Here is a 25,692-nt window from a genome sequence, read left to right on the forward strand (position 1 = left end):
GCGGGAGGAGATACGAGGCTGGAAGAGCAGGCAGAGCCAAAGCATGAACTCTGCGTTCCGTGCTCAAAAATGGCAACGGTATCCCTAGAGCCAAAGGAAGAAAGTCAAGAAGCGGAGTGAGCTGGTCCAAGGTATGCTCTAGAAAGGTCCCCGTGAGGGACTGGAATGGAAGCAGAAGAGGAGCCCTGGAGGCAGGAAGGATTAGGAGGCCCAGATACTCACAGGACAGCGGGACGAGGGCAGCGCAGTGGGGTGACCTCTGAGAGAGCCACCGATGGAAGCCGTGGCCTGTGATTTCCCAGACTTCCGGGCAGCTCCGCTCCCTCACAGCAGGGCCTGACCACGTAGAGGAAGAGAGAATCCAGGCTCCTGATACCGTTGGGATTCACTGCTTTGGTGCTTCCACAAATGTCCCACTCAGGCACACTAAAGTATGCTTTTTCGGTTTAAAATGGAAACAGTAACAGCGGCGAGCCGCGGGTGGTGGGATTACAGGTTGTCTCTATAACACTCTTTTTGCCTTCCTCAATTTTCTGAATGTTCTACAATGAACATATTTTTGTAATAAGAGAAAAATCCATTATAAAAATGTTTTCTAAAGAAACAAAACTACACATAGTTTCAATCAAAACAGCAATTCTTTCCTTACTACCTGAGTAGGGAAATGTTCAATTGAATTACAAATGGGGGAAGCAACTGTTGAGAGGATCCAACTTCAAACTCTGAAGGTGTTTATTTTCTTCCTTTTGCTTTGAAAGATCGTGCCAGGGAAGACAGACCAGAGACCTGTGGACAGTCTTGAGTTTGAAAAATAATAGTCCTTTTTATTGTCCTTTTTCTTTCCATGATTCTTACTTCAGGAAGCTTCAAGAACAGGAAAACTGCCCATTAAGTAGAGGTGATGGGCTTGTTGGTATTCTCTTTTTAAAGATAACAAACATCTCCTCAAAGAGAAGTCCAAGTGACAATAAGATCTCAGTGTGGACTGTAAAAATAAGGAATTACAAGTGGGTCCTGGGTGAAGTTTAGTGAAATCCAGTGAGAACTGCAGAAGAGATCTAAGAACTGAATTTTTCAGCTCCGTGCTCCAAAGCATTGAATGGCCATGCCTAGGTCCCATGTTCATGGAGTCTCCTCAGATAGACATTTTATGTACCATTAGGCTGTCTTCTAAGAGGTAGCATCTTGACTACAATCTGCAACCTGAGTTTTTTGTTTTGTTTTTTTAAGTAACAATAATAATAATGAAAAGAGTTCACATAGTTTTGTGGTCCGTCAAGGGTCTTGGCTTGTAATCCTCACAAGAAGCTTACAAGTTAACTCGAGCCTCATTGTAGAGATGGAGACAAGGAGGCTCCAAGAAGCGAATCGATTGGCCTGAGGCCACACAGCTAGAGGGCAGAGAATCAGGCCTCTGACCAGCGCTTCAGACTCGGTGCTGTTCCCTCCTCTCCTCCCTTCTAACAACTGGTCTTGGTTACCTCATAGACCTACTGATTCAAAGGGCAAGGAGGGCCCATAGGGATCGTATTAGCTCCTCTTGCTGTTACAACAAATTACCACAGATTAAGTATCTTAAGATAAGGTAAATTTAATCTCTTATACTTGGGCAGATCAGAACTCCAGAATGAGCCTTACAGGGCTGACATCACGGTGGGAGCCAGGCTGATTCCTTCAGGAGGCTCCAGAAGGCTCTTTACCTCTTCCAGAATGTCAGCAGCTGCCGGCATTCGGTGACCTGCGGCCACATTGCTCCAATCTCTGCCTCCATCCTCACATCGCCTTCTCGTCTTCTGTCGTCAAACCTGTGCCTCCTTCTTACAAGAACACTTCTATTGCAGGCCCCATGAATAATCCAAGATAGCCCCCCATCTCAAGATCCTTAATTTAGTCACATCTTCGAAGTCCTTCTGGTTATAAGGTAATACTTAGAGGTTCAAGGGATTAGAGCATGGATATCTTGGGGGAGGGTATTTTCATTGTTCAGCCTACCTTGGGAATATTTACTGAATGGTCCTTAAGTATAAAATTCTCTGAAATTGAATTTAGGTCATAGCTCTTTTGAGTTTTCTATTTTTAACCTTTCGCTTTCGAGTGCCTTGGGGCTGTCACATTTGCTTGCTTGTTTATTTGTACTTTGAAGCAAAAGGAACTCTGACTCCCCACCGGAAGTAACCTACCTAAAACTCCATCCTCCTGCTATCTTTCCAGGATGGTTGCAGACAGCAGGGCTTCTCCAGGCTGGGTTTGGAAAGGGCCTGGAGAAAGGTAACTTCTCTCCTCTTGGGCCTCTTCTGCCCTGCTGCTGTTTACTGAGCACCTACTGTGTGTCAGGAACTGCGCAAGCATTCTGCATTCCTTTCTAGCTTATTTAGATCTTGCTGCAAGCCTGGAAGGTAGTTCTTCTCATCAGACCACTCTACATACAGAATGAGAAAATCGAGGCTCAAAGAATTAAGTAACGTGTCCAAGGTTGCAGAGTTAAACCACAGAGCCTCTAAGACCAGAGCTCTTCATACCGTTCTTTTGCAAAATTAGAATATTCCCAAACCCAAGTAATATATGGACCTTTTTTAAGGGGCATATGTAAACTCACAAACCCCTAGGGTTGAGTTGCAATTATTTTCATTATCATATCATTTAAATGTGTGCAAAGATAACTGGATATTAACTCTTTACGCTTATAGCTCTCATATGACCGTAAAAGCAAAATAAGGATAATCATACTAATACAAACCACAAACCTTTTAAAATGCTAATTAGGAACATTGCTTGAAGGTGGTGGGCGATGCTGTTTTGTTGAAACGAATGTCTCACGATCCAGATTGGAGGCTGGCTGCCCTGACAGGGTCCTTCAGAGTTAACTGTGCCTGGTCCCTCAGCCAAACTCCCCTGCCCCGACCATCTATGGCACACCCATCATTTGGGCTTTATCTGTCTTTACCTGTAGAGAGTGTCATTGATGTGCTACCCATTGATGTGCTAACTCTGCCTCTCCTTTTCCACTAACTGTAGCAGCTGGGCTCTCTGGGCAGCCCGCTGAGTCCAGATTGGCATGCGTGAAGTTAGGGACCGCTCCTGGGAACCACACCTGGGTGGCGAGGGGACAGGGGAGGGGCGTCAGGCAGGAATGGGCAAGAGGAGAGGCTGAGATGCATTGCATGCCCAAAGAGGGCCTCTGCCAACATCACACGAGGCAGTTTTATCCGGCCAATGGTGATCCAGCAAAAGACCTGACAACTGAGGGCCACGTGTTTGCAGTTTTCCCAGGGGCTGGGGAAGGGGGCTCTAGGCAGAGAGCATCACAGTCCCCAGGAAAGTTGTACAGAGCAGCAGTGGGATATAAACACAAACACATCCTGGCTGCTGGAATTGCCTGGCACTCTAGATTAAAGGACCCTCGAATAAAGAGAATATTTGGGGAGAATAAAAACTTTCATTTACTGGGCATTCAGTATATTTGATTACGCACCTATTGTGTGATGGGAGATTTGCTGGATACCTTCTGGTGGGAAAGACACATAAGTGAGCAAATACTCATGCAAATAATAATAATGCAACATGGTAGAGGTAATGGAGAGAGAGGATCTGGGTGTAACAAGAAGGCATCATCAGTGGGGAGAGGTGGAGGAGTGGGAGATGTTGGGCACAGGGTACAAAGTTATAGTTATATAGGGCGAATAAGTCTAGAGATCTAATGTACAGCACCGTGACTACAGTCTAAAATACTGTATTGGGGGTGCCTGGGTGGCTCAGTGGATTAAGCATCTGACTCTTGATTTTAGCTCAGGTCATGATCTCAGAGTCATGGGATCCAGCCCCACATCAGGCACTGCCCTCAGCAGGAATTCTGCTTGAGATTCTCTCTCTCCTCTGCCTCTGCTCCTCCCCACACTGGTTCTCTCTCTCTCTCTCTCTCTCTCTCCCTCTCTCAAATAAATCTTTTTTTTTTAAAGATTTTTATTTATTTGACAGACAGATCACAAGCAGGCAGAGAGGCAGGCAGAGAGAGAGAGAGGAGGAAGCAGGCTCCCCACTGAGCAGAGAGCCCGACGCGGGGCTCGATCCCAGGATCCTGGGATCATGACCGGAGCCGAAGGCAGGGGCTTAACCCACTGAGCCACCCAGGCGCCCCTCAAATAAATCTTTTAAAAATAAAAAGAAATAAATGATTTTATTGTATCCTGGAATTGCTAAGAAAGTAGATTCCTAGCACTCTCAGCACAAAAAAGCAAAAAGGCAACTATGTGAAGAAATAAATAGGTTGATTAGCTTAAGCGACCCTGCTTCTATGAGCCGTACGCCTCGTTTTATTGCCCTTGACTTTACTGTCCTTCCCAGACACTGCTTCCCTGCCCACCCCCACCCCCAACGGAAGGTTTGCAGCAACCCTGCAGTGAGCAAATCTTCGGCATCACTTTTCCAATGACATTTGCTCACTTTGTGTCTCTGCGTCTCACCTTGGTCATTTCTGCCAATTTTGGGGTCATTTTTTTTCTCACTAACTTTTTAGGAATTCTCCTCAAACCGTTTCGCTGCAATTACATTTGTTGTGTTGATCAGTGGTTGTGACTCTCCAAGAGCCCAGATGCCGGCTAGCGTTTTTTGGCGATAAAGTATTTTTTAATGACGCACGTTGTTTTTTAGACATAATTCTCTTGCACCCTTACCAGATTTCAGAGTGGCGTGAACGTAACTTTTATAGGCACTGGGAAGGCACAAACTCATTTGACTCCCCTTATTGTGATACTGGCTTCTTTGGGGTGGGCTGGAACTGAACCCATGCTTTTTCCAAGGCAGGCCTATATCTCTATAGCAAACCATGGTGTTGTACACCTTAAATACATACATTTCTACTCAAAATATTAGGCCTTTCAAAGGAGGAGTTGCTTGAGAGGATAGGGATATGTGCCCACAAGTGGACAATCACTCGTAAGGAAGGGGCTTGGAGACATGTGCATTTAGGAACTAAGTAATATTACCATTCTCCAGGCCCTTTACTTATGCCATCTCTCTCAACCCTCATGTACTATGTACTATTATGATTAATCTACTAGAGGACATGCCCACAAGAGCGGGGACTTTGTTGTCTTGTCCACTGCCCTGTGCTCTGTGCCCAGCACAGTCTGACTCATAGAAAGAGCTCAACAACCTATGTTTTATGCACGAGGAATCGTCTCAGAGAAGATGAGCGACTTTCCCAAACTTACACAACATGTAAGTGGCTGAGCCAAGATTGGAACGTGGGTCTGACTTGTCCCACCACTCTGCTCTTTAATTCCTGGTCCCCGGTGCCACAGTCAGAACTAGAAGCTGGTTTTCATGGCCAGGGAAACGTCCATTACCAGGGAAAGCCTGGCAGAGGCTAGCTTCTTACCTTCCCGGAGGGACACCCCTTGAGTGTCCCCGCAGGGCACAACGTCTCCTGTTACCTCCGCAGTCTGTCCCCAACCTCTGTGAGGACATGATGGGGGGGGGCAGGTCTCAGGAATGAGAAGGGTTAAGCTTTTACAGCTTATTGAAGCTGTTCCTTTGCATTTAAATAGCATTATTGAAGAAAGCAGCCTTTCTGGAATAGTATTTGATGCTAACGTTCTGAGCACCTTAAGGCACGCCTATTTCTCCACCCGTCCAGGTCATTTGGAGCTCCATTACTTAATAATTTGAAAGCTTTTTATGGAAATCAGTGGATGAAGGGAGCTGATGAAGTGAAATGTTATTATGTTTAAGGACCCAGCAAAACAGGCTCACAGGACAGTACCTGAAGCTACTACCTTGCTTTCTCATTCAGTGTAGGGTATTTTAGATATTATCTCATTAGTGATACAGCTCTTTTGAAAATGAACCCAAAGTCTGCAGACCGATGTAAAAACACATATATGCTTTTATATCTTTTTTTCACTTTGTTCTATGGTCTTTTTTCTTTCCAGATTTTATTTATTTATTTTAGAGAAAAAGAGAGAGCATGTGGGCAGGAGGAGAGGGAGGAGAGACTTACACAGACTCTGTGCTGAGCGTAGGGCCAATGCAGGGCTCGACCTCATGACTCTGAGATCACAACCTGAGCTGAAATCAATGCACCACCCGGGCACTCCTGCTCTGTGGTCTTCGGAGTCATCATTAAAGGAGCTATATCACAAACGAGATCATCCCTGAAGTATATTAAATTATAGAAAACAGGGTACAGTTTGTGTACTCATCTATTTGTATAATAATCTAGCTACTATTGTGCAAATAAATGGTAGGGGTAGGACGCTTGGGTGGCTCAGTCGTTAAGCGTCTGCCTTCACCTCAGGTCATGATCCCGGGGTCCTGGGATGCAGCCCCACATCGGGCTCCCTGCTCAGCAGACTCTGCTTCTCCCTCTCCCTCTGCCTCACCCCTGTTCATGCTCTCTCTCTCTCAAATAAATTAATAAAATCTTGAAGAAAAAAAGAAGAATACTTGAGTGGCTTTGTCAGTGAAACCGTCCTCACATCCCCACCTCTGCAAGCCTGGCCCTCCCTCACACACCCTCCCTTGCTTTGCTGTCCCCAGAGAGTCCATCAAAGTGTGGCGCCCTGTGACTGCTCACTGTGCAGGGAAGGCAAGCTCCGTGAGACAGGGACTGGTATCACTCGTGTTCAGACCTCGCAGTGGAGCCTGGCAGACGGTGTGGGCTCTCCCAGGATCTGCTGCCTATCCCCCCACCTCCAGCAATGCCCATAACCTCAGCCATCAGTAGCCAGGCCACCGCGCCTGGCTCTTCCCTCCTCTTGCTCTGGCTGGAAGGCCACCCCATTATCTTGGATCTGGATCTGGCTTCTCATCTTATCAAGGACCCTACTCGTGCAGGTACACCCCCGTCTCTCCCACAACAGCCCTTTCTCTTTCTGTATTAGATTATACCCTTCCACATACAAACAAGTCTTAATGTCACTCATCTTTTAAAGAATAATCACATGTCCTTACTGCTACCACCAGTTTTCTCACCACCGCGCACAGCAGACTCCGGCAAAGAGCTGTCTGGGCCCGCTCCGGCTGTGTGGCCTTGCCCACTTGCCTTTCCTAAACCCACTTCAATTGCAATTTCAGCGGTGACCATCGAGGCAGGGGTGGCAGCAGTGAACAGGTAGCTGGACCTGCCTCCCTGGGGCAGAGGGGACAGAGGGGACAGTGGGGACAACAGAAGAGCTTTGCAGAGGCCCTGGGGCAGAAACTAGTGTCCTCCTGCCTCACTGGCGGTCCCAAGTTAGGCTCTTTTCCATCCCACCCTCTTCTCTCTGCCTACTTCCCAGGTTCTCTGTCCTGTACCTTTAACTACCACCTATATGCTGATGCCTTTCAAATTTTTATCTCCAGCCTGGACTTGTCCCTTGAACTCCAGCCTCATATATCCAACTGCTGACAAGACACCTCCCCTTGGAGTCATCCTTGACCCCTCTTTGTTTTACAACCCCCATCCATCAGCAAGCCTTCTTTGTCTCCCTTTAAAATAATGCCTTGCTTCTACTGTCTCCTCCGCTCCCATTGCTCTCTCCTGGTCTGATGCCCCTGCCTGCCCCCTGCTGCCCCCTGCCGCCCCTCCCTGTGCCCCACTAGCATTTACACTCCCGCAGCTATCAGCAGAGCCCTCTGAGCCTATCCATCAAGTCACACTCTTCCTGTTTGCAGACCCTTCGGCGACATCCCAGTCTGGCAGCACTCCTAAGAAGTGCCCTCGGACCCCTGGGAGGGCCACATGGGCCAGAGGCTTCCTCTAGCTTGTCACTAATTAATCTTTTAATTAACTCACCCGTTATTCATCCCTTAATCGTCCCCTGCACACCTCCTCCAACCCAAGCCGATGGTGGGGGCACAGGGAGGACACAGTTCCCAGCCCTGCTCTCCCACTGGCTTCCGGGACCAGACCTGGACTGGAGCTGTCCTTAGAGGAAGGCAGAGTGGAGGGGATGGGTAAGGCAGGAAGAGGAGCGAGGGGTGTCCAGCGCTGTGCTGTGGAGGGCTGGGGTGCTGCTCTTCCAGGTCATCACAGGCACCTTCAGCCCGACCTAACCTGGCTTCCTTGGGGCCCCTGCCTGTTGAAAGCAGACAGCTTCTGCTGAACGTCCCCTCTCACGTGTGAGGTCAGTCTCACCTGGCCTGGCCCCTTTTCAGCTTCTCTGCTCTGGCCCTGGCACTTAGTTTTTTCAGGTGGCTGGAAACCGACCAGGTCGAAGGTGGGATAGAGGGCATGGGAAGAGCAGGTGGAGAGAGGGGCGGGTGGGCTGGAGAGACAGACATGCCCCAGCCACCTCCCCAGCTCCCTCTGCCCCCTGGGGCAGACTTTCATGAGCATTACAAAGGACAAAATGGAAAAGTCTGGAAAATGAGGTTAAACCCGGGATTGACACTTCCGTCACCAAAGGACAAGCTGAATCAATCGATGCTTGTGGCTACTAGAAGCACACAGAAGGAAGGCGCTCTCTCTCAGGTCACAGGGTGATGCCCTTCCCCAGCATGCTCTACCTGCCGGAGTCAGGTGAGCGGGGGGGGGGCAGTGGGGCAGACCCGGGGGCGCCTCTGATGGGCCCTTCCCCTCCGGCTTCAGAAATGCCCAGCTGCTTTCACAAAACCATCTCACGGGAAAATTGTTATCTACGGCCATTATGCAATTTTCCCATCGGAATTACAGGCTATGTTTGAAAAGAACTCAAAAGAAATTGAATTTGAAATGCTTCTGTGCAACCACATCATCTCCTTGGGGATCTGTAAATGGGCTTCACATACCTTCTCTGGCTTTGAAATAGCGGCTCAGACAGTGGCTTGTGATGGCAACAGCTGCCCAGGGGTGAGGCTCCCTATGGGCCCTTAGGCATGGCCACCCCGGGTAGCTGGGTGAACACCGGCGGCCGACTAGGGTTTGTGAGCTCTGACCACGGTTCCTAACGCGGCCCCCTGTCCTGGCCCTTCTCTCTCCCTCAAGTTCAGGCAGTTCCAGCAGAGCCGTCTGGCTGGCACTCCCCCACCCTGCCCGTGCCCGTGCCCGCCAGCCCCGTGCTGAGATCTTTGAGCCTCCTTCCCAAGGCTGGGCCGACAAGAGTGCTGGTGGACCGAGTCTCGGAGAACACCGGCCCTTCCTGTTCAAAGCCTCTCATCCATTCAACAAACACTGTTTGAGCACGTTCCAAGCACGGTCCTAAGTACTGATGGTACAGCAGGGAGCAAAACAGAGGAAAGCTCTTGCCTGCGGGGACGCCCCTATTCTAGCAGGGAGAGATAGACCATAAAAAGTAAATAAGCAGGGATGCCTGGGGGGCTCAGTCGGGTAAGCGACCGATCTTCGTTTCCACTCAGGTCATGGTCTCAGGGTTGTGAGATCAAGCCCCACGTCCAGCTCCTCACTGAGTGTGGTGCCTGCTTGAGACTCTCTCTCCCTCTCTCTCTGCCCCACCCCCTGCTCCCTTCTCGTGCTCTCTCTCAAAAAAAGGGAGGGGGGTGCCCAGGTGGCTCAGTCAGTTAAGCCTCTGACTCTTGGTTTCACCCCATATCGGGCTCCATGCTCCTCGGGATTCTGCTTATAGGATTCTCTTCCTCTGCCCCTCCCCCAGCTCCCTCCCTTCCTCTTCTCTCTCTCTCTCTCTCAAAAAAAAAAATAAATATTTTTTTAAAAAGGTAAATAAACAAAGTCCACAATATATTGGACAGTGACCAATGTGATGAAACAAATGCAATCAGATAAAATGATGGGGATATGCAGGGATGAGGAACCAGCAGGGGACTGCTATTTTTTTTTTTAATTCCTTTTTTGAAAGAGAGAGAGAGAGAAAGAGAGAGACCAAACTCACACAAGTGAGAGAAGGGGGAGAGGGGCAGAGGGAGAGGGAGAACCCCAAGGAGACTCCATGCCCAGTGCAGAGACTGACATGGGGCTCGATCTCATGACCCTGAGATCACGACCTGAGCCGAAACCAAGCGTGGGTCTCTTAACCAACTGAGTCACCCAGGCACCCCCCAGGATTTCTAGTTTTAATAGTGGTGTCAGGGGAGACCTCAGGAGAAGGTGGCATTTGAGCAAACACCCGGAGGACGCAAGGAAACGATGCTATGAAACCTGGAGGAAGGTGTTCCCGGCACAGGGAACAGCAAGTGCCAAGTGTGGCCGGAGTGTCCGAGGACACATGAGATGTCCCGAATGACCAAACCAAACAGAGTGAGGGACAGAGTCCTAAGGGATAAAGTTAGTGAGGTAATAAGGGGTGGCATTGCCGCTGAATGGGCTAGGGAGAACTCGGCCGGCCAGGCTGGGGAGAGGAAGGTCACAATTTGGTTTCAGAAGTGTTGAGACACCAATTTGACACACGGATTTGACATCCGAATGAAGATGTTTAACAGGTGATATACACGGTAGACGATTAAACTTCAGTCATCATCAGTGTAGATGTAATGGTGTTTGGAGGCATAAGACAAGCTGAAATGGTAAGGCAACATGGAAGAGGGTCAAGGGCTTGAACCCTGGTGGTTGGAGAGGGGTCAGCAGAGCAGACTGAGAAGGAACGGGCGGTGAGGTGAGAAGAGACAGAGGTGCCAGAGCCAGGTACAAAGGGCTTCAAAGCAGGGGGAGGGACCAGCTGTGTCCAACGCTGCTGAGGAGGTCACGGAAGCTAAGAGCTGGGCTCTGACCCCGGGCAGCGGTGAGGTCATCAGTGACCTTGACCAGAGTGGTATGAGAGGAAGGAGACATCTCAGTCACTTCATCTGAAAAATGGGACCATTTGCCTGCCTACCTCGGAGTTCTGCAGTGCGGACCTCAGGAGACCACAGGCAAGCCAGAGAGCACCACCAGTAGGAGCTATCTGTTTTTATTTATGACCCAATAAACCCAGAGCCTGTTGAAACGATGGGAAACTATGACGTTGGGCACCATTGATTTTAAAGATGCTTATAGCTCCATTATCACCTCATAAAATGGCTCATTTCCTGCTGCTCATCACCAAGACACCCACCAAGGGACGAAAAGTTCCCTTCAGACATGGAAGCCATCAGGGTTGATGTTTTTTATGGGTGGTAAGTGGGAATCCTGGGAAAGGATAGAAGCGAACAGTGGAGCTGAGCACCATTCGCCAGAGACCCTTTACCTAAGATCCCAGGCGCTGCCCTCACAGAGGGATCTGGGTGACCCTATGCTCAAAGCACCAGTTCTTTGGGGGAAACTGTCCGCCAGGGGCAGCGATGCTCTTGCTGAAAAATGAACAAAATGGAAGAGAGACAAGCACAAGATGGAGAGGAAGAGCAGGCAAAGTGAAAAAAGCAGGAATTTTGGAGTCAGACGCATCTGTATTGGAACCGTGGTTCCTGGGTGGGCTTCATCAAGTCACGTGACTTCTCTGAACCTCCGTTTCGTGGTCTACAAAATGAGATGGTAGCTGTTCCCAAAGGTTTCCCTAAGAAACAAGCTGATGAATGCAAGGAAAGGCACGATTTGGGGAGTGGGGCTGTCTGTGCGAGCACACGGGTCACTGCGTGTGCATTTCATACCGTTGGATATCCCCCCTTCAGGAGCAGCTCCTCTCCAGCCCAGGAACCCGGGCCCTCCCCTGCTCTGCATCGGAACCAGTTCTCAGGGCAGCATTAACACTGCCGGTGTCGTGAACACCGTCCGAGTGTGGCTGTAACGTTCAGATCTCAGAATGAGCTAGGACATGCCCCGGGGCCAGCAGAGGCGCGAGTGGATAGGAGGTGCCCCAACCTTCCGTGAGAGTCTGGCCTTTCTGCACCTCAGCTCAGCCTCCCAGCTCCCCTCTGCCTGGCTTCACAGCGTGACCAGTGTGGTCTCCAGAGTCAGACCGAGGTTGAACTCTAGCTCTGTACTTTGGCCAAACAGATGTGTTTCTGAGGATTAAAAGTGTCACCCTGCCTACTTTGCAAATGCGTTGTAAGGATTCAATAAAATGCTTTATGAAGGTAATCAGCAAGATGCCCAGCACATCCAAACAATAGATTGGTGTCGTTACTGTCGTTACTGTTGTTTCTTCTACTTGCTTTGATCAGTTTCCCTCTATGATTACGGACTGCACCTGGTTTCTCTTCCTGTGGGGAGGAGGCAGGGCTAGGGCTAGGGCAGGACCTGCTCCGTGCCACCGGCAGCAAAAAGGGGCATTAGGAGGAGGAAAGAGGTTGTGGCTCAGGACGGGGAGGTGAAGGTTCAGGCAGGCGTAGGCACACAGGGCAGAGAGGAGGTGAGGAACAAGGCGGGGAGGAGGTGACAGACCCTGGCCCTTCACTGTGGGCATGACTGAGATGCCCAGAGCCCTCCAGCATCGACCCTCCATGGGAGGGTCAATGTTGGGTGGGATTGGTTCTGACACCAGCTCCTACCCAGTCCTTCATTCTTACTCTCAGCTCTGCTCAGACTTGCTGTCTTCCTAATACCAATATGATTTCCACCACCAACCTGTCCCCGGCGTGCTTTCGCCCTGCAATGTGACCCTCCTTCCTCCAGATCTGACCTCAGCCTGTGACCCCTTGGGAGCTGTGTGATTCCCAGTTGGAGTCAGGGGCTCTGAAGTCTGAGTTCGGCTATAACATCTTCACAGTATTTTTACCAAAAGCAGGACCAAAGAACTCATCCCCGTGAAGATGGACACGAGTGACCTGTGGTTTCTTTGGGGCTTTTAATTTTAATTGGCGTATCTCTGGAAAAGTGCTAATGTCGTCCAGAAGAGGCATGAACTGTGAATACCCTGAAATGCTTGGTTTGAAAAGAGTCCTAGGGGAGATGTAGAAGGGCTCTAAGGATTCTTGAAAGATCCTTTCTGTGCCTCAGAGGCTTGTTAAAACGGCTTTTCATTTAAGTCGAAAGGGTGGATCGCTTACTCTGACTTTAAGTCCTTCATTCTTCAGAATGGAAAATGCCCAGCGCCCCCAGCGGCCCCATCCAAGGCTCACCCGGCTACATGAACTCTATCATATGCTCTCTGAGACTCAAGAGCTTGGCTTTAAGTGAGGGAGTGTTCTCCCGAGGCTTGGTGGGTTTGGAGATGCAACTGTGTGTTTCACAATCTGTACTCAAGCATCGCAAACGGATTCTCCCACCAGCTGGAGAATGTAAATGAGAGTAAGAAGAGTAGCTAATATATGCTTATTCGGGCACTGTATTAGCACATGCTGTGAATTATGTCATTTAGTCCCACAACAACCTCATGTAGTAGAGATTCTTTTTATTTTTGTTTTTAAGATGTATTTATTTTGGGGAGGGGGCAGGGGCAGAGGGAGAGGGAAAGCCGGAATCTCAGCAGAGCCCCCACTGAACGCAGAGCCCGACTTGGGGCTCCATCTCACCACCCTGAGATGGAAACCTGAGCCAAAACCAAGAGCCGGATGTTTCACCGACCGCGTCGCCTGGGTGCCCCAGGACTGAGACTCTTTTTAAATCCCATTTCACAGGTGAGAAAGCTAAGAGAAGTCAAGGGACTCACCAGAGGACACAGAGCTAGCTAACAGCGCAGTCTGTATTTGAACTCAGGCGTGATTCTAGGGTTTATGCTCTCAAACGCACTCCTTTCCCATGGGCTGGCTCAGTAAATACTAAAATGTTTGATAGTACTCAGGGTGCCCAAAGTTGTGGCAACATGGGCACCTACACATTCTTGCGGGGGGTGTAAATTGGTACAGATTTTTGGAGCACGATTTGGTAGGTGCTAACAAAATGATACATTTGCTTCATCTTTTAACGGTCTCTGGCAGTCCGTAACACGGGAAGCCTTGGGTTTGTAAATAAATATATATGCGAGTGTTCACCATAGTATGGTGTGTGGAGACAAACATCCACCAATAAGGCTGGCGAAGTAAATTACAGAACGTCCGCGCTATGGAATTCCACTATACATCGAACACTTCGCTTTTTCAACAATTTACTGAGTATCCGTCGCACTGGATACGGCCATGAACAGGCAAGCCAGGCACCCTCCAACCCTGCAGAACTTGGGTTCTGCCAGAGAACTCGGATAATTCACAAATTTTTAGTTTAAGTCCATTTTCCATAATGCTCCTGCTTTCTTAGTTGAGTGAGTAACGCAGATGATCCCAGACACGTGACAACAAAGCTGTCGCCCGTGCAGTTTGCATGCCACCGCTAGATGAAACAATTCACAGCGAAAAGCTTTCCTAAGGCCCACCCACGTGCCTGCACCACCCTTGGAGCCTCCATCGCTCTCAAAATTATAGGTAGAATTTCATCGCCGTAAATAAACACTAACAGAGCGCCCGACCAACTTTTGTTGCATTATAAACTGTAAAAGTAGAATCAATATGTCCTTAGTTGGGGCTTGAAAACCAAGATTTCAATGCAATGCAAGGGAAACCTGCAGGGCTAGCTGACTCGGTGGCCATTTGACCTCCACCCACATTGATTTTACTTCTTAATAAAGTATTTCTTCAAGGGCAAAGGGAGGGATGGTCATCAGACAATATCTCATGACTTGGATCTCCCAGCTTGGATTCCTCTTTACTACCTCTTGACTTGGTTTACCATAATTTGAAGATCTGAAACACCGAAAAGCAGCAAAAAGATTGCTGTGATGCAGTATCTACTGCCATGGGAAGTTTCCCAGGATATATTAAGGAAAAAATTTTAAATCATGGTGCAGAATAAGATATTCAGTATGATGCATTTTTGTGGGGAGAGTTCTGATGTGCGCACGCGCATGCGCGTGCACACACACACACACACACAGACAGTTGCACACACATAGTAAAAGGTCTGGAATGATACACACCAAACTGCAACATTCTGGAGAAGGAGGCAGAAGGCAGGGAGCTGTTAGGGTGGAATATGGTCCACGTTCACACTGTGTGCTTCTGTGATGCTAAATTTGTCTACAGTAAGCGTGTACACTTCTGCTTATGCAATATTCCGTATCTGTAAAATCAAAGGAAAACAAAGTACACCAGAGCTGGAGGATGAAGGCCGTGTCCGAGAACTCGGGAATCAAGATGGTATCATAGAAGTGGTGGGCAGCCGCTGAAGGGCCGAGGCAGGGAATGGAGACGGTGGGATTTGCAGCCCTGTGGAGGGTGTACTGGGGGAGAAGGAAGAAAGTGTGGAGGCTGTGGAAGGGCTCACAGGACTTTGCAGACCGTGAGCTTGGGCTTGGACTTGGAGCCTGAACTCTGGGAGGGGCGGGAGATGGGGAAATGGAGGCACACTGGAGGAGGAGCAGGCTTCTGGGGTCAGAGGCAGGGCTCAGCGTGGGCCACGGGACAGATGAGATGATACAGGGAAACGGGTCATGGGAGACCCCTCGCCTGCCTTGTGTCTCACACGTGACGTCATGCCGGACAGCCTCTCTCAGCCCTTCCCCAGATATTTATTAGAAATGAGTGAGGGAGGGGCGCCTGGGTGGCTCAGTGGGTTAAGCCTCTGCCTTCGTCTCAGGTCATGATCTCAGGGTCCTGGGATCGAGCCCCGCATCAGGCTCTCTGCTCAGCAGGGAGCCTGCTTCACCTCTCCCCCTCTGCCTGTCTCTCTCCCTACTTGTAATCACGCTCTCTCTGTCAAATAAATAAATAAAATCTTTTAAAAAACAAACAAAAGAAATGAGTGAGGGATGTGTTCCCAACCAATGAACCAGTCTCCCATGAGCCATGTAAACCACTCAGTTGGGACCGAGAAATGCTCTCCTTGCAGCCACGTGATTGTGGGGGTGTCTTTGCATGCAAAGATTCTTCCCCTGACCAAAAGAGGGAACTGTCAGGGAAGCCTGAGCTCAAGAAGAGGCTGTTGCCTCTGCCAGCTTGTCCCCAAAACCCTCTGTGGGTGCCCGAGCCAAGCTGGATCTGGCTGAGCTCCCATCCTCTTAAAGGCCCACCCCACCATGGGCTGCAGGTGAGGGGCTCCGGGCCCAGAAGGCTTTTCATAATCTTTGCGCCTGAGCCTGGGGACACCTCCGACCTCCTTCCAGTTTCCTCGGGGCTGTGGGATTTTCTGGGCGTGGTCCCCACCAATGAGAAGTTCACCAGCTCACCCTAAGTATGTTCGAGGCATTTATGCCAGGCATGGCTCTAAGGACGAGGGCAGAGCTCTGAGCCAGCCAAGCAAGCCTCTGCCCCCCGCCCACAGCCTGGAACTCAGGGACCTGTTCGGTCGGCAACAAATTTCTTGCTTCCTCAGCTGGTGACATTTCAGGTTTTTCCGGACATAGTGGACGGTGGTGTCTGAGCACTGCTGGGCCCCTCCAGGGAAGGTCCCTAGCCAAAGCCACATCTGGGCCTGTGGAAGTCTTCAGCCTTGAAAAGGTTTATGCTATTCCTGTGCCCCGATGTGTAATTGAAAATAAAAACCCAAACTATAAAGTTAAGCAAGATCAACAAAGTTCTGATTTTTGCCCCTCACTGATGCCTTAATGCTTTCCTTCAAAATGCTAATTATCAAATTCTTCCTCAAAAAAAAAAAAAAATCATTTTAAGTGCCCATGCCACACGCTGTCCAGAACAAAATAGAGCAGAATAATATAAGGGGCATGAGGGGGGAGAGGGGGTTGGCCCCAGACTCTGTTCTGACCTCCTTGTCCAAGGGAGTCTGGTCACGCGTACAGGTCTCAGCAGCAGGAGAGGCCCCAGGAAGGACAGGCCTCTGGAGCGGGTGCTGGCTACACTGCAGCTCCTCGTGTAGCCAGTGCCTGACCGCAGAGCACGGGACCTGCGCTCCAGGCTGGGCACTGTAGAAATCTGGCCATCAGAGCCAAGTCCAGGTCAGAGCTCTGGCTACCATGGGGGAGGGGCGGACAGAGCTGGAAAACAAAGTGAGGCTCAGGGGGCCCATGCGTGTGCACCACCCCCACCCCCTGGGATGGCCAAGGCTGCAGGGCTTTCCTGGGGGGGGCGTGGCTTCCGGGGAAGGGGGAGGCTTGGCAGCAGGTAAGGGGGTGGACAGTGTCACCAAGTCAAACCTCTCTTGGCCCAGGTGCCCGGCTCTCCTCACTGAGTATCTCTGGTCCTTTTTTTGCAGAGTGATGAGGTCCTCACTGTCATCAAAGCCAAAGCGCAGTGGCCAGCCTGGCAGCCTCTCAACGTGTAAGTAGCAAGCAGACCCCGGCCACAGCCAGCCCTGGCCTAGCCTCGCACTCAGAGCTGCCAGCCCCTGGCCGCCGCCTGCCCATGAGGTCAGCAGCACCTCTCAGGCACACGAGCATGTGCAGCTCACTGCCCGCGTGTGGGCTCCCACACCTGCCCCTGTCCCCTCAGGAAAACAGGCTTGGTCTCTGTTTCCTCCCACGGCTCTACCACCGCAGAACCAGACACAACGATTAACCATTCTGTGTCCGCTCATGCTCTTGGCTCAGGCCGAAACTGCCTTTGTACAGGGGGTACTCACCTGAGGCCAGGGCCCCCTTACAGAAAGCCAGATTTGCCCCAGGTTCCCTTCTCAGTCCCCATCTCTGTTCTGTCTACTCTGTCTCTTGAAGATTTTATCCTCCCTTGCATTTTAGTGACCAAGGGTGTGCTCATGGGCCTCCCAAGGACTACTCCCCAAAGTAGCTTTGTAGGTAACTAGGCAGACATGTACATAGGTAAGTAGACAGATCAACCGTCCACCGGTTTCTTGGACACCGCTCTCCAGAGGGCGTACATGGGCCTCAAACTCATCATATCCAAAATGGATCCCATCACGAAGTCCCGTGGATCCTGCCTTCTTCGTATCACACACATCAGTCTCCCCTTCTCCCACTCTGAGTTCCGACCGCCATGTTTTCTCACCTGGACCGCTTCAACTCTTCCCTCTTCCATTACGCTGTCACTGGAGTGATCTTCTAAGAATCCAAATCTGATTGTGTCCTGCTCTCCAAAGAATCCCACCATGACCTCTCTTAGTCCCCAGGATCCCTTTGTGAGGCCACCAGGGGCCAAATACACCCTAGCCCTTGCCTCCTTTTCCTCAGGGCTCAGGTCTTGTTCCTCCCTACTCCACGCCTCGCTCGGGCTCGCTGAGTCCCATCCAGTTCCTTGAGCGGGCTCTGGTTTTGCCCATCCCCTGAGGATGCCAGACTGGGAGCAGAGTTCTCGCCAGCCCCGTAAAATGGTTTGCGAAGCCTGGCTCGGCCAGCCAGTCTCTGGAGTAGTCTGTATCCACTAATGGTGGTATTGACTGAGACAGCGACAACACGGGCAATGCTGAGATTCTGCTCAGCGGCAAACTCGGAATGATAGGAAGGGAAGCACGGGGTGAGGTAGCAGGAAGGGCGGGACCCGCCAGGAGCAGGAATCGTGCGGTGCCAGGTGCCCGGTGGCCACCTCTTTAACCATTCGGCCAATCAGAGGTTCGTTCCCCACAATGTGCCAGCCCTATACCAGTCTCGCCCTGTGGCATGCCCAGCGGGGGCATGGGGTGGGGGGAGATGGACAAAAAGCAGAGGGCTCCCATTCCAGAGCTGCCCTTTGCACACGTTCAGGTGGGACCACATATACAGACGGATAGACTATGACCTCATCATGGTAGCCAAGAGGATAAATGTTATGATGAAGCTATCAGTGGCTCCAGGAGACCAGAGATGGGGCGCAAGCCAGCCGAGGCTTGGGGAGAGGTCACGAAGGCCTTGTTCAGGAGGTGTCACAGGGCAGAGTCTGGAAGGATGCTTCTCGCCCTGGAGAGGCCCAGATCTGGGCAGCTCTGAGGCCCACACTTGGACAGCTGACCCAGGGCTGGCTGCGTGGAGGCCTGGTCTAGCTCGCTGCGATCTCCTTGGAGGAAACTGGGCCCAGAGTGGCTGAAAACCTGCCAAGCCCTGGAAGTGCCTTTTCCTGAAAGGAGAAGCCACAGAGGAAGGCCCTGCTGCCCCAGCTCTCCCATGGTAGGTGGGCATCTGTTTGTCCCTGGCCTGTCCCACCAGAAAACACTGCTGTGAATTCACAGAGCCCCTGAGCCTCCTTCACGTAACTATCATCAATCAGAAAGAAAAGTCCAACCATGAATTGTTTGCTCAGGCTCTCCTCAGCTGCTCCCAGCCCCCATAAGCTCTATGTGCGGCAGTCCTCCCCTCTAGCCCTCAAAGCAGGCAGGGGCTCGAAGCCAGGAAGGGGTTGGGGCCATCTGGGCCAGCGTTTGTGGATGGCGATGTTGACACCACTAAGGGACCCTGAGTCCAGTTTTCCCTTAAGGAGCCTGGGTTTAGGAAGGCATCAATGACAAAACAAGGTGCTTCCAGCAGGAGAGAGGAAAGAGGGAAGAGAGAAAAAGAAGAAAGGCGAGAACTGACCTTTTTGTCTTGAGCACCTACTATGTGCCAGCAACCCTACTGGGTACTTATGTCCCTTGTCCCACTTCATCCTCATACGTACCCCACGAGGTAGGGATTTTGAGCCTCACTTCACAGACAAGCCCGAGGCTCCGAGGCTCCGTGGCAGGTGCAGCCTCAGTGTGCATCTCCACCAGCAGAGGAGCTAGCATTCCAGCCATCTCCAGCTGCCTCCGCCACCTGTGACCTTCACTTCTAACAGAGTCCCTCCAATTAAGTGACAGCTCACTCAGTGTCCATTTTTCAGTCAGTCGAGATGTACAATATATGTGTCAGTCACACTTCGGGTCAGAATGAGATGAACATGGTGACCACAACCAAATAGTCTGACTCCTGCCCCAAAACAAAACAGACTCTTGACTTTCACTTACCTCGTATCCTTCGTCGGGGCTGACCAAAACATTTTACGGCCTCAACAAACATTTGTGGTGGGCCTCTAAAGGGAAGTACTTCAAAAGTGCTTAGGAATACAGCAGAGTTTCTCCCACATTCGCAGTCTGGTGAGGGAGAGGCGTTAACCAGATGATGACAAACGTGATGTGTGTGCAAAGTAAGGATACAGAGTGCCATGAGGGTGTGTGAAGGGGACCCTGACCCAGCCTGAAGGTCAGAGAAAGCTTCCTTAAGGCACGGCAATTGAGCTAAGAGTTAAGGAATCAATTGGAGTTGACTAGGTAAAGAAGCAAAGCTAGAGGAGAACATTCTAGAAAGTCTAGAGACATCATCATGTGTCAAGACCCTGAGGAGGGCTCGGCATACTTGAGGTACTAAATTGCTGTGGTGTAACTAGGTCTGTAGATCACAGGTGAATCTGGTGGGGTGCCAAGCCATATGCAACATTAGGGATCTTTATTTTTACATGAAGAGTAATGGGAAATCATTGAAGGGTTTTAAGCAGGATGGCAACACGATCCGATGTGCATTTCAAAAAAGAAAAAAATCAGAACAGTAACAACACTCTGGCTCCAATATGAAAAGGTTAAGAACAGAGGAAGCAAGACCAGTGAGGAGAATTTGCTAATTCAGGGACCTTGACAAGGATGGTGCGGGGGAGGGGAGTTGGGAGGGGTACAGAGATCTCAGAGATGCGTAGGAGTGGAGCCCCACAGGCTGCAGTGATAGGTTGTCTAAGGAGGGTGAAAGAGGCAGAGAGATCTAGGTCAGTAAGTTGGCAGGGCCTGTTACAAGGTTTAGAAGAGTACACGAAGTTCAGTGGGAAGGACCCTGAGCTCAGTTCTGGGTGTGCTATGTTAGAGATGCCTTCACGTGATCCCATCGGAGGTGCTGACGGTTAACTACAAAGCTCTGAAGCTTGGGGAGAACTCTGCACTGACATATAAAATCGGGAGCCATCAAGGAGTAGAAGACAACGCCAAGGTCACAGATGAGAGAGAGCCTGAGAATAAGTCAAAGGTTTTAGGCTAAGTCCCAGGGAGCAACAGCATTTAACGCTGAGGAGGACCTGCCTGCAAAGGAAGGAAACAGAAAATCAGTAGCAAACTGATGGGGGAAGGAAGCTGAGTATCCGGGGAGCCAAGGGAAGAAAGCTGTGCCCATTGCAGCAGAGAGGTCAAGTAGGACGGGGGCTGCAAAATGCTGGTTGGGTGGATCCACATGAAGTAAAGCAGTGATCTTATTGAGAATCCTTCCGGCTGAGCGACGGCGGGAGGCCCCAAGCAGGGTGGACTATGAACAGAAAAGGGAGTTTACAGAGTCCATGTGTACAGACGAGGCTTCCCTGCAGTTGGCTGGGAATGGAAAGACACTGAGCAAGTGGCAGCTCTCAGGAGACGAAAGAGTCAATGCAGTTGATTTGTTTTTGCCTTCTTTTTCAAGATGAGAGAGACTTTCTGAAAAGTTGGGGGGAAAAAAGACACAAAATACTTGGGGACACCTTCCTACCCTTCCCCATTCCCCCAGACTTCCGGAGACCCCCATGGAACAGAATTAATCAATGGCAAACATCAGATCTCCCAACCACCCAAACTCCCTCCGCCTAGTGCTACCAGCTTGTTAAGAGAAAGGAATTTTCCTTTGCTTTACCCATACCCCAGTCTCCCCTTCCTTCTTCCAAATCGCATTAGGAAGTCAAATTAGGAAGCCTCCGCAGCAGCCAAGTTTTGTTTTGCAGTAACAGCTCTGCCCCACGCCCCCTCACTGAGCCCGCAGGATCGAGGTTAATGGGATTCTAGCCTCCCTTGGGCCAGTGGAAAGCCGGGGTGACCTACTTTGTGAGGTCCTGCCCTGGGAAACTGACTTGCTTTTCAATGATCTTCATCTTTTTCCCCAGGACCACTTCTCAAAGAACAGCCATGAACGAACAAATTAGCTGCTGACTTGTTCAGCTCAATAAATCAAGCTGTGGCTTGTCAGCCCCGAGCACAGGTAGAGACAGAAAAGACAGATGCTGAGCAAAACCCACATCCTTCACTAGTTCCTCTGGCGCCTGAGCAGAAAATGACCAGGTTTCCCGCAAATCGATTCTGAATTTCCACCACCCAGTTCCTCCAGCTTCATCTGGATCCTAGGAATTACTGGAACTTTTTTAAAAATAATTTTTTTATTCTCATAATGAATCTTGTAAGGGACTGCAGGGCCCTTCGTGATTCCCAGCCACTCTGTCTGTTTAATTAATATTTGATAAGACAACCCTCTATGGGTTCCCGACAGCTGAGGGGATGGTGGACCAGAGACCGGTCAGCCTCCCCAGAAATCCTGCCTCTGGAGGGTCGGTGTCCCACAAATCACCCAAAGCCGGGGCTCTCCCCGCAAGGACAGAGGCATCTCTCTCTCCCTCTGTCGGATCGGGGCTGAAAGTTGCAGGGTCCTCCCTCCTCCTGGAGCCCTTGCCCAGGTCTGTGGATGCCCTCAGGATTGCAGAGAAGGCAGGCGGCGGGCTGGAGGAGCAGGCGGCAGATAGAACGGGCCAGAAGGACCGGAGTCCTACGTGCCTCCAGGTTACCGGCAGCTTTCGGAGGCAGGAAACCTTACTCAAACCTGCCTCCACCCACCAGCGGGGGTGAGGGGGGGTGGGCGGTGTGCCCTTCAGCCTCACGCGTGGCTCTGGCGTCCTCTAGTGGTTCCGTGGAGTTTCTGCAACTTCAAAGCTCTCTCTTGGGGATTATTTGAAATATGAAGGACACAGAACTCAGCCTATGAGTGACCTGAATTTCCAGCGACTTGAGTCTCACTAGTGACCCGATTCACCCCAGTTTGGTTCTGAAATTTCAAAAGAGGCAATAATTCCTTAAAGAGCATAACAATCCCTTGCTGCCTCTTTTCTCTTATGGTGTTTTTCAAAAGTTTTGTTTGGAAAAGCCAAATGAGTAGAAAATCGACATTTGCCAAGTCTGTGCTGTGCGGGTCACGATGAGAAGCAAATTGCTCATGCAGAGCCCTCGAGTGGGTGTGATGAGTCTCCCGTTTTGCAGCCCTAATAACTGCAAAGCATGCTGGGGTAAAAAGCCCGTGGCCCACAGATAGCAAGGGGCTGAATCCAGATTCAGATCCAGCGGCCTCTTCCAATACCCTCTGTCCTTCCCTGCACCCCACGCTGCCTCTCTGAATGGAAGAAGGCGAGACACTTCCTCATGTCTTCGTTTGCTCTTCCTTTCCCGTTTTTGTGGTGCGGACTGTCTGCTCGTAGCTTTCCCTTATCTGCGAAGACGGTGGCATTTTTCTTGCAGACGTGGATTCCCTCTTTGTCTACTACAGTCACATTGGTCAGTCACACCGCGTGGAGACGTTTTGGCCAACGTGTCATTTTTCTTTCTAATTCAGCACTGTTGTTTCACTACACAGATGTCTTTAGTTGGTGTATACACTTCAATTACTTTTGTGATTGCTTTATTGTTTCAAAGCTGAAAAAATTAACATTTCTCCAACAGATCGGTAAACTTGACTTTTTTCCTATAATTTGATTGCTTTCTACTTAGCGCTGGGTTATTTATTTATTTATTTATTTATTTATTTTGGTGTATGAGACTAGATGGGAATCCGTATTTTTTTAACTGCAGTTAAGTAAGCCCAACCCCTCTGTTGCACTGTTTTTCCTTTAACCCCTAATGTGAGAAGTCTGTTTTGTGTAACACCTTATCTAAAGTTTCTGGGATCTCCGATCTCTGCCACTCATTTCTATTTCTTTCTTGTCCTGAATATGACATCAGTTATCATGATTTATAATATACTGTTATATGGTGTGCCCAGATAAACTCTCTTTGCTATAAAATCGATAAAAATTTAAATCCCAGGTGTGCCTGGGTGGCTCAGTCGGTTAAGCGTCTGCCTTGGACTCAGGTCATGATCCCGGGGTCCTGGGATTGAGCCCCACATCAGGCTCTCTGTGCAGTGGGAAATCTGTTTCTCCCTCTCCCTCCCCCTGCTTGTGCTCTTTCTCTCACACTCACTCTCTCTCAAATAATTAAAATCTTTTTTCAAAAAAAATTTAAGTCACAGAATAGGAAAATAAAACTAAATTAACAAAATGTCATATAGGGGAAAACATCGCATATAAGCAAGCAGGAATGTGAATTTTTATTATAGTTTGGACAAATTAAAGAACTCCAGTCATACCTCACATTTCCCAAAGAAAACTCATATATATTTTTATCCATTTCATCATTTTAAATAGCATTTTTATTGTAGAAGTAATGAATACTTTGAGGTGATTTTTAAATTAAATTTGAAGGTCAAAGGAAGTACAAGAGTTCCATGTTCATTTCGTAAATTAAGTAATTTACTGAAAACAAATATTTGAGGAGATCCCATTGCATGCCAAGTTCCGAGCCAGCTCTGGGATATAGCTATAATACACAAGACAAAAATCATCTCTACTCTATTGGAACCTAATGGGCAAGATGGAAATTAAACAAGATACTCCAAGCAAAGAGTGAACTCGGCACCCTCTGGGAAAGTGCACCAGGGGTCCTAAAGGATTTGAGGAGAGGTCAGGAAATGCTTCCTCCAGGACATATTATATGAGCTGGGGGTCAGGGGACAAATTTCCCAGTCAAGGGGAAGAAAAAGGAGCGGAGCACACCTGAAGATGCAAGAAAATTGCTAGAACTGCTCCCATGTCCTTACAGATTCAGATTTGCCCTATTACCCAACCTCAGGTCAGGCATTTTGTGCAGGGGTTGGTTGCCCCAAATTTCCTCTCCTTTAAAACTCACCAAGGTCTGGAGACCTCAGAGTTGGCCCAAATGCACCTGCAGAGAACAGTTTGCATGGTCCCTTGTGAATGCAGGAGGTTCTCAGATGGTCACTTCTACCAGCTGAGCAGAGTATCAGGATGGCATGTGGCGTCTGGTTTGGTTCTGTTTCCCCACCAATGGATGTCTTTGCCCCTTAGGTTGTCGTGGTGAATAGGGTCACTCATGGTTTACAGGATACAAGGGACTAACCTGATTCAAAGCCACCTGCCCAGGGAGAGGGGAAGGTAACCGGTGGAGGGGTTGGTCTCTATGGCAGTGGAAGAGGAAGTCCACCGGCCACAGCCACAGCCACGGCACTGCTGGACCCCCAGGGGGCTAAGCCAAGAAGGGCTGGGGCCTTCAACAGCCCGTGGAGATGTCCACACTCTTTGCTTCTCATGGACAAGAAGGTGGGCCTTGACCTACGTCCTGTTAGCTGCTGGGTGAGCAACCCCGCAGCGACCCAGACCACCCTTCTCGTAGAAGGTCCTTAGGTCCTTAAAAAAGCTGTGAAAACCACTCACAAGGAGCCAGTAAACGCACACCTGGGAAGAGAAGATGAAAGACCCTAATTCGTGCCTGTCTACACAGCAGAAGATGTAGGTGTGGGACATTAGCTCCAGGAAAAAGCATCCCCTTGGAGCCTCACAGCATCCCTGCAGGTGGGATCAGACCTGAAGGCCGTGAGTGACCTCCTGCCAAGACCTAGAGCCGGTGGTGGTCGTGGAACTCGGGTCCTCCCACACTGCTCTGTCCAGCCGGCCCTCGGGGCACCAGGGGACTGGGGGACCAGGGGTTCCTGGCCTCGGGGAGCTCCCCATATGCATGGGGATGACCACATGGTGACAGAGCGATGGCAGTCATTGGGGTACAGCTGCAGAGACTTTCAGAGTGTGTGGAAACACAGACCCCGGGCACAGCTGGCCCTGATCAGGGGCATCAGAGGGGCTCCAGGATGAGGTGGCTCACGATCCAAGGCTTGCAAAATGAGCAGAGCGACGGTTCTCAAGCCTGAGATGCATCCGGATCAGCTGGAGGGGTTGTTGATCTGGAAGGCTGGGTCCCACCCCCAGAGTCTCTGATGTGGTGAACCTGGGGCAGGGCTTGGTAATTTGCCCGGGGACCACTCCGTGTGTGCCCCTGAAGACAGGCCTCCCCAGCAGCGCAAGTGCCTGTGGGACCCACACCATGGCTGGCCTGGCCAGGGCACCGGGCGGTGGGGAGGCAGGAGGCTGGAGATGAAGGTGACA

General features: G+C 50.2%; 1 protein-coding gene across 1 annotated transcript in view; it reads left to right on the plus strand.

Moving 5' to 3' along the window:
• SPON1 (spondin 1) overlaps positions 1-25,692 on the plus strand; it is a 253,873-nt gene that overhangs the window by 209,805 nt on the left and 18,376 nt on the right. Inside the window, exon 7 of the mRNA XM_032853529.1 lies at positions 16,967-17,031. Within this exon, the coding sequence (XP_032709420.1) occupies positions 16,967-17,031 (65 nt within the window). The remainder of the gene's footprint in view (positions 1-16,966; positions 17,032-25,692) is intronic.

The sequence above is a fragment of the Lontra canadensis genome, unplaced genomic scaffold (genome assembly GCF_010015895.1).
Source record: "Lontra canadensis isolate GAN:19392208 unplaced genomic scaffold, GSC_riverotter_1.0 scaffold7, whole genome shotgun sequence".
Taxonomy (NCBI): Eukaryota; Metazoa; Chordata; class Mammalia; order Carnivora; family Mustelidae; genus Lontra; species Lontra canadensis.